The 9,801-nt window shown below is 23.3% G+C and overlaps 1 protein-coding gene across 1 annotated transcript in view; it reads right to left on the reverse strand.

Annotated features, from left to right (window-relative positions):
• Window positions 1–3,892: 3,892 nt before the first annotated feature.
• LOC117181690 (40-kDa huntingtin-associated protein-like) overlaps window positions 3,893–9,801 on the reverse strand; it is a 36,538-nt gene continuing 30,629 nt past the window's right edge. Inside the window, exon 8 of the mRNA XM_033374616.1 lies at window positions 3,893–4,211. Coding sequence (XP_033230507.1) covers window positions 4,042–4,211 — 170 coding nt within the window. The 3' untranslated portion in view covers window positions 3,893–4,041. The remainder of the gene's footprint in view (window positions 4,212–9,801) is intronic.

Consider the following 9,801-nt stretch of genomic DNA (forward strand, 5'->3'; position numbering starts at 1 on the left):
AAAAAAAAAAAAAAAAAACAATTTTCAAAAAGTTGGAATAAAAACAATTAATTTTTAACAAATAAGATTAATTCCCGAGAAAATAGTTAAATTTTTAACTAAAAATATAAATTTGCTACCAAGAAAACGAAATTTTAACTAAATTCTTGAATTTCGAAGCCAAATATGATTTTTGGACAGAAAAAGTTACCTTACTACAAAATAGTTCCATTTTCAATAAATACTTTAATTTTTAACCAAAGAGATCAATTTTCCACTAAAATAATTGAATAGAAAAATAACTAAATTTTCATTAGAGAAGTTATATTATAAGATAATTTTAAACTAAACTGTTAAAATTTTAAGTCAAAATAACAAATAACAAAAAAGTAATTTACAACCAAGTATTTGACTTTTTAACTAAAATTATGAATATTCAATAGAAAATAAAATTTGTTACAAAATATTTCTTTAGTTCATTTGTTGACCAAAAATTTCATCCAAAAACGATAAAAGATAAAAACGTCCAAAAAGATAATTTTTAAACAAAAATTTGAATTTTCAATTTGCAAAATTAATGTTCCACCAAAAAAGACAAATTTTCAGCCAAATTGTTTCAGCCAAACGATTACCAAAATAAAATTAATAAAATTTTTTACAGAGTGTTTAGTTCATTTTTTGACAAAAAAAGATTAATTATTAGCCAAACAGTTAGATTTTTATCCAAAAAAATGAGTGTCTAACAAAAATTTTTAAGACAAATATGATTTTTCGACAACAAATAAATGTAATAAACAATTTCTGTAATAATCGATTTTAAAAAATATGAATTTTCATTGAAAAAGTTAATTTTCTGCTAAAATGTTAAATTTTCAATTAAAAATGTTGATTTTTTAAAAAAGTAGTTTAATTTTCAATACGAAAATATACAATTCAAATAAAAAAGTAATTTACAAGTAAATATTTGACTTTTTAACTAAAATTATGAATATTCAATAAAAAATAAAATTTGTTACAAAGTATTTCTTTAGTTCATTTGTTGATCAAAAAAGATTAATTTTCAGCCAAACAGTTAGATTTTTATCCAAAAACGATAAAAGATAAAAACGACCAAAAAGATCATTATTAACCAAAAATTTGAATTTTCAATCCGCAAGATTAATGTACCACCAAAAAAGACAAATTTTCAGCTAAATTGTTTCAGCCAAATGATTACCGAAATAATTGGAATTAAAAAAATATATGAATTTTCATTGAAAAAGTTATTTTTCTATCAAAATGTTAAATTTTCAATTAAAAATGACGAATTTTGTTCAAAAGTAGTTTAATTTTCAATACGAAAATATAAAATTCAAATAAAAAAGTAATTTACAAGCAAATATTTGTCTTTTTAAATAAAATTATGAATCTTCAATAAAAAATTAATTTGTTTACAAAGTATTTCTTTTTTAAATAATAGTTAATTTTTTGACTATAAAATATTAATTTTCATCCAAACAGATGTTAATCCAAAAACAATGAGTGTCTAACCAAAAAAATATGTTTTAACCGAAAAGTTGAATTTTCGATGAGAAAGATTAATGTTCCACAAAAAAAAAAAAAAATTGCCAGCCAAATTTTTGCATTTTGAGGCCAAATATAATTTTTCGACAACAAATTTTACAACCAAATAGTTGTCTTTTTTACTAGAATTATGTGAATCTTCAATACAAAAAATAATTTTTTTACAAAGCATTTATTTTTTGAATAAAATCGTATATTTCTTAAACAAAAAGGTTACATTTTTAAGAAAATCAAACTTATTTTTTAATTCAATTTTTAATAAATTTAAGTGTGCAATTAAAACTCTTTAGACATAAAACTAATAAAAAAAACTACTATTTGCTTAAAAATTTAATTACTCTGTTGAAAATCTAAGTATTTTGTTAAAAAGTCATATTTTTTTGTGAAAAATTTAACTACTTTGAATGTTGAGATAATTTCTTAAAAATAATTTTTTTTATAGAGTCATGCTTCTATTAAAAATTTAACTTTTTCATTTTTGATAATCTTCTTGATAAAAAAAACGACATTTTTTTGGGTTGAACCCTTTTGCTGAATTTGGTAAAAAATTTAACTATTTTGTTGAAAATAAGCTTTATTGTTAAAAATTCATATTTTTGTTGAAAATTCAACTATTTAGTTGAAAATTGGTCTTTTTCATTTTCATTCAACAGGATAAAAATTTATCTTTCTCAGATGGAAATGAACTTTTTTTTCTTGAAAGTTCAACTATTTGCTTTTTAATGGCAAAGCTCTTTTAAATAGTTGTTTAAGAATTCAGTTTTTAAACTAAAAATAAAACTTCCATTTTTTGTTGAAAATTGATCTGTCTACTGAAAAATCAAACTATTGTATTGAATTCATAAGTTTTTTATTTCACATTAAAAAATTTTTTGGTTGAAATGTCAACTATTACATGTTTTGTTAAGAATTCATATTTTTGGTTAAATAATCAATAACTTGGTTTAAATTTAAACTACTTTAAAGAAATAAATTTGCTTCAAGATTAATCATTTTAGTTGAAAAATTCAAAAATTTGGTTAAAATTAAATATTTTCTTATAAAAATTTTTCTTATAAAATTATATGATAGAAAATGAACTTTTCTCTCTTAAATTTATATTTGTGTGTTGAACTGCAACTGTTTCGTAAATAATTCGTCTTTTGACTTCAAATTCAAAAGTGTTATTAAAAATTCGTCTTTTTTTTTGGAATATTAATCTTCTGGGTGGAAATCTCATTTTTTAAATGGAAAAATCAACTATTTGGTTAAAAATTCAAATACTTGGTTGAAAATTGAATGACATTGCTAAAAATTAATTTTTTGTTAAATTCACTTCTTTGGATGAAACTTGAACTTTTTTGTTGGAAATTGTTTTTTGTTTTTGGTTGAACATTCATACTTTGGAATGGAAAAATAATTTATTATGGCAAAAAAAAAAGTTTTGGTTGAATAATCAATATTGGGTTAAAAATGAAACTTTTTAAAGGCAATTTAAGCATTTGGTAGAAAATGAACTTTTTGTTGAAAAATAATTTTTTCGGGTAAAAATTCTACCCTCACAGCAATAGGATATACTGGGATATCCCTGTTAGCTTTTGTATTGAAAATTCATTCTTTTGTATTGAACATTTAAATTTTTAGTTGAAAATCAACGATTTGGTAAAAAATTAAACAATTTTTATAAATATTTAACTATTTGGTAGAAAATTAATTTTTGTTTTTGAAAAATCATCTTTTTGGGTGTCAAATTTATCATTCACGGTTCAAAAGTCTTGCTTGAAAATTCATCTTTCTTATAAAACTATTTATTAAAAAAATTTTTTTAAAAAGAAGCCATATTATTTAAATGTACAAAGCGACCGAAGATAATTCGTTAAGTATACGGAAAATCACGTTGTATTAAAAAGTACGAATATAATGCAAATAACACTGAAAATGGCTCTTGGAATAATAATAATAATAATAATATTGAATATAAATAAAAAAATATTTATAAATATATAAATATAAAATAATAATAAAAAGAAAATAAAAGTGTGCGACGCATATGCTTATATGCGTCGCACGGTCGGCATATGTGCGTCGCATGGCGTGCGCGCGCAGGGCATGACGCAGCTGTGTCATCCCACGTGGGAAACGTGCGTCGCACGCACGTAGAAACATAAAACAAAGGTAAACAGCCTATTTTTTATTTGAATAATAAAAAAAAAATTATGAGGTAAATTAGCACTTACCTTTTTTTAAAATTATTTACACCAGAAACCTCATTGGGGGGTGGGGGGAGTTAGGATTAGACTATGATAGGAGTTTTATCAATAAAATTTACTTATTTAATTATATAGTTTAAGGCTTATTAAATATATTATTTTATTATTATAATCCTTATAATTTACTTATTATGAGAACATTTAATAACGAGGATAAATATTTTAAATGCGATTGTGATTCTAATTTATAATTATTTGTACATTCATGTTTGCATCCAGGTAAGAAGATAACAAGCATTGCTATTTACAACTATTGCTTATTGAGCGTTTGCACCAATTTGTTTAATAATCCTTTTTGTTCTATGTCTAAATAGGGCCACAGTTCTGCTTCTAATTCCAACAACGCCTGATAATCGTGGGATTGGCAGGCTAAGACTAAAGATTGCAATAGCAGCATTTCATCTTCACCCATTTTTAGACCTGAAAGAAGATTAAAAAAAGGGAGTACTCATTTGAGTATATTGCGCAATATTATGCATTGGGCTGCGGTGCACAAGTGCTCACTCAAGTATATTGCGCAATAGTGTACATTGTTTCGTAACGCGCAAGTACTCATCCGAGTACATTGCGTAATATTATGCATTGCACAATAATGCGAAATTACCCAGTTGATTATATTCAACAATATTATGCATTGGGCCGCAGTGTGTCAGTGCACAGTCAAGTATATTGCGCAAAATTATTAATTGCGCCGCAATGCGCAAATACTCAGCCGTGAACATTGTGCAATATTATGCATTGTGCCACAATGCGCAAGTACTCAATCGAGTATGTTGCGCAATGTGTTGCAGTACGCGAGTGCTTAATTGAGTATATTGCGTAATATTGTGCGTTAGGCTACAGTAAGAAATTACTCAGTTGAGGATATTGCGAAAAATTATTAACCCTCTCAGCCTCGAGTTCAATATCTTTGGTTCCAATTAGCGTATCGAGATTATTTTTTTTTAATTGTAGTCAGGAGTCTCACAAAAATGAATAATGTAAAATTAATAAGATGAATTAAACATATTACTATAAATATTTTCCCAAAACTGAAACAACTATATCGCGAGGCCGCAGTGCGCAAGTACTCAGTCGAGTATATTGTTCAATGTTATGCACTGTGTCGCATTGCGCAAGTACTCAACCTCGTATGTGGCGCAATATTATTCTTTATGTGGCAGTGCGCAATTACTCAGTCGAACATATTGCGCAATATTATGCATTCCAAATGAAACAGCTCATGCAAAGGAATTCATGCAAAAATCAGAGACTCTAGAGAAATAAGGTTTTTATTTTATACCGTTCTTAATCCCATATAAATCGCAAAAATAGCAATTCTGCATAAATAAACTTTACACAGCAAAAATCTATGAATTGCTTTGATATCTTTAAAATTCCTGTGATAATTTAATTGAAATTCATGTGAAAACCTTTTGAATCACTTGAGATTTTTTAATACCTTTGAAAATATTTTTAAGACTATTAAAATATTTAAAATCTGTTGAAATCCATAGAAATTCTTTGAAAAAAAAAGTTTATTTCGTAAGCTATAAATCCAGAAGCGAATCGTTTGAATTTTTCCAAAAATCTACCTAAAATCTTTGTGAAATAATTGATGTCTTTGTGAAATCTTTTAATCTGTCCGAATTTTTGGTGAAAAACTTCAAATATTTTATTATATTTTTTAAATTATTGAAATATTTGGAAATAATTGAAATCCTGGTTATATGTATCCGAAATTTTTATGAAATATATGCAATCTTAGTAAAATCTTCAAAATATTTATAACAAATTTAGAATATTTTTGAAATATTCTTTAAATTGTTGAAATCTTTGGGAAATCATTGAAGTCTTTTTGAAATATTTTTTAACTGTCCAAAATCTTTGCAAAATATTTGAAATATTTTTGAAATCTTTGGAAAATTGTTCAAATTTTTGTAAAATATTTCAGATATTTTTAAAGTAATTGATAATATTTGTGAAATTGTATAAATCGTTGCGAAATATTTTTAACCGTTGGGAAACCAATGAAATCTTTGTGAAATCTTTGAAAGATTTTTGCAAGATTTGTGAAATCTTTAAAAACTGTTCAAAATCTTTGTGAAACATTAAAAATCCTGAAATTTTTGAAATATTTAATAATATTTATAAAAATTATTGAAATATGTTTTGTAAATCTATTCCAATTCTTTGCGAAACATTTGAAATATTCGCGAAATATTAAAAATCTTTACAAAACTTTTGGGAAATCATTGAAATCTTTTGAAAATATTTTGGAAGTATTTGATATATTTTTAAAATTGTTGAAATCTTTCCAAAATCATTAAAGTCTTTCTGAAATCTTTTCAAACTATCCAAAATCTTTGCGAAATCTTTGAAATCTTTGAAATCTTTGTGAAATCTTCGAAATATTTTAGAAATTTTTAGGAAATCATTGTGAAATTTGTGAAATATTTTCTAAATTCTTCAAATCTTTGAGAAATCATTTAAATATTTTTGAAAGTTTTTTGATATTATTGAAATTGTTTTGAAATTATTGAGAAATCATTTATGCCTTTGTGAAATCTTTTAAATTTATTCGAAATCTTTGCAAAATATTTGAAATATTTAATAATATTTATAAAAATGATTGAAATCTGTGAGACATCTTTGGAAACTCATTGAACTCTTTGTGAAATTTTGTAAATCTATTCGAATTCATTGCAAAATATATGAAATCTTGCAGAAATATTAAAAATCTTTGCAAAATTTTTTTGAAATCATTCAAATCTTTTGAAAGTATTTGTCAAATATTCGATATATAATTTTTAAATTGTTGAAATCTTTCCGAAATCATTGAAGTCTTTGTGAAATATTTGAAATATTTTGTAAAAATTTGTTAAATTCTTCAAATCTTTGCGAAATCATTGACATATTGTGAAATCTTCGAAATATTTTTGAAATTTTTGTGATATTATATATATTAAATAATATTAAAAATATTTGTTAATTTCTTTAAATCTTTGTGAAATATTTGAAATTGTTGGGAAATCATTGAAATCTTTGACATATTTTTAAAAGATTTCTGAATTTTTTTAATCTTTGTGAATTCATTGGAAAATCATTTATGCCTTTGTGAAATCTTTTAAATTTATCCGAAATCTTTGAAATCTTTTTGAAATATTTGGTAATATTTGTAAAAATCATGGAAATCTATCCGAAATCTTTGCAAAATATTTAAAAAATTTTAAGAAATCTTTAGGAAATCATTGAAATCCTTTAAAAATATTTTTGAAGTATTTGATATATTTTTTAAATTGTTGAAATCTTTTCAAAATCATTGAATTTTTCGGGAAATCATTGGAATCTTTGGGAAATCTTTAGAAAATTGTTCAAAATCTTTGTGAAACATTTAAAATCTTTGAAATATTTTATAATATTTATAAAAATGATTGAAATTCTTGAGAAATCTTTGGAAAATCATTTAAGAATTTGTGAAATTTTGTAAATTTATTCGAATTCTTTGCAAAATATATGATATATATTTGGTAAAAATTGGTTAAATTCTTCGAATCTTTGCGAAATCATTGACATATTGTGAAATCTTCGAAATATTTTTCAAATATTTGTGAATTTTTTGTGATATTATATATTATTATTATATATTATATATATTAAATAATATTAAAAATATTTGTTAAATTCTTCAAATCTTTTTGAAATATTTGAAATTGTTGGGAAATCATTGAAATATTTCTCAAATTTTTTTAATATTTGTGAAATCATTTAAATTTATCCGAAATCTTTTTGAAATATTTGGTAATATTTGTAAAAATCATGGAAATCTTTGGAAAATCCTGGAAGTCTTTGTTAAATCTTATAAATCTATCCGAAATCTTTGCAAAATATTCCAAAATTTTTACGAAACCTTTAGGAAATCATTGAAATCCTTTAAAAATATTTTTGAATCTTTCCGAAATCATTAAATTTTTCGAAAAATCATTGAAATCTTTGGGAAATCTTCGAAATATTTTTGAAAGATTTGTGAAATTTTTTGAATATTTTATCACTTTGTAAAATATGTGTAATTTATACGAAATCTTTGAAATATTTGTAAAAATTTTTGAAAAATTTGTGAAATCTTCGAAATTTTATAATATTGATAGAAATGGTTACAATCTTTGAGAAACCTTTGGAAATGCATTGAAGTTTTTTTGAAATTTTGTAAATCTATTCGAATTCTTTGCGAAATATTAAAAATATTTGGACAATCATTGAAATTTTTTGAAAATATTTTTCAAGTATCTGATCTATTTTTTAAATCGTTGAAATCTTTCCGAAATCATTTAAGCCTTTGTGAAATATTTTATGAAACATTTTAAATATTTAAAAAATATTTTTTTTAATTTTTCAAATCTTGAGGAAATCATTGAAATATTTGGAAATGTTCGAAATATTTTTGAAATCAAAGTGAAATCATTGAGAATCTATTCGAATTCTTCGCGAAATATTAAAAATCTTTACAAAATTTTTTGGATATCATTGTAATCCTTTGAAAATATTTTGGAAGTATTTGAAATATGTTTTAAATTTTTTAAAGCTTTCCGAAATCATTCAAGTCTGTTTGAAATCTTTTCAAACTGTCAAAGATCTTTGAAATCTCCTCAAAATCAATATAAAATCATGAAAATCTTTATTAAGTATTTGAAATATTTTTAAAATATTTGTTAAATTCTTCAAATCTTTGAAAAATCATTGAAGTATTTGTGAAATCTTGCAAATCAATCCTAAACCTTTGCGAAGTATTCAAAATCCTTAGCAAATTTCTGAAATCTTTGGAAAATATTTTAGAAGTATTTGATATATGTTTAAAATTTTTTTAATCTTTCAAAAGTCATTTAAATCTTTGTGACATCTTTTTAAACTATCAAAAATCTTTGAAATCTCCTCAAAATCAATATAAAATCATGAAAATCTTTGTGAAATATTTGAAATCTTTAGAAAATCTTTGGGATGTCATTGAAATCCTTTGGAAATATTTTGCAAGTATTTGATATATTTTTGAAATTGTTGAAATCTTTCCGAAATCATTGAAGTCTTTGTGAAATCTTTTTAAAATATCCAAAGTCTTTGCGAAATCTTTGAAATCTTTGTGAAATCCATAGAAAATCATGAAAATCGTTGGGAAATCATTGAAATATTTGTGAAATATTGCAAAATATTCTTGAAATTCTTCGAATATTTGGGAAATACTAGAAATCTTTGAAATATTTTTGAAAGTCTTGTGAAATTATTGAAATCGGTTTGAAATTATTGGAAAATCATTGAAAGTTTGTACAATTTTGTAAATCTATTCTAATTTTTTGCAAAATATTTTATATATTTTTCAAATTGTTAAAATCTTTTGGAAATAATTGAAGTCTTTGTGAAATCTCTTGTGAAACATTTGAAATATTTTTAAAATATTTGTTAAATTCTTCAAATTTTTAGGAAATCATTGAAATATTTGTGAATTGGTTGTGAAATTTTTGGAAACTTTGTGAAATCACTGAGAAATCATGTGTGCCGTGGTGAAATCTTTTAAATTTATCCGAAATCTTTGCTTTCCAAACTCTTTGAAAACCATTTGGAAACTTGAAATATTTGAAATATTTTTGAAATATTCGATAATATTCGTTAAATTCTTCAAATCTTTGAAAAATATTTGAAATCGCTGGGAAATCATTGAAATCTTTGAAATATTTTTGAAAGTTTTTTGAAATTATTTAAATCGTTTTGAAATGATTGGGAAATCATTTATGCATTTGTGAAATCTCGTAAATTATCCGAAATCTTTATGAAATATTTGAAATATTTTTAAAAATGATTAGAATTTTATAGAAATCTTTTCGAAATCATTGAAATCTGTATGAAATCCATATGAAATCTTTGTGAAATATTTGTTAAATTCTTCAAATCTTTGGAAAATCATTAAAGTCTTTGTGAAATCTTGTAAATTTATCTAAATTCTTCGCGAAATAATTGAAATATTTGAGAAATCATTGAAATC

The sequence above is a fragment of the Belonocnema kinseyi genome, chromosome 10 (genome assembly GCF_010883055.1).
Source record: "Belonocnema kinseyi isolate 2016_QV_RU_SX_M_011 chromosome 10, B_treatae_v1, whole genome shotgun sequence".
Taxonomy (NCBI): Eukaryota; Metazoa; Arthropoda; class Insecta; order Hymenoptera; family Cynipidae; genus Belonocnema; species Belonocnema kinseyi.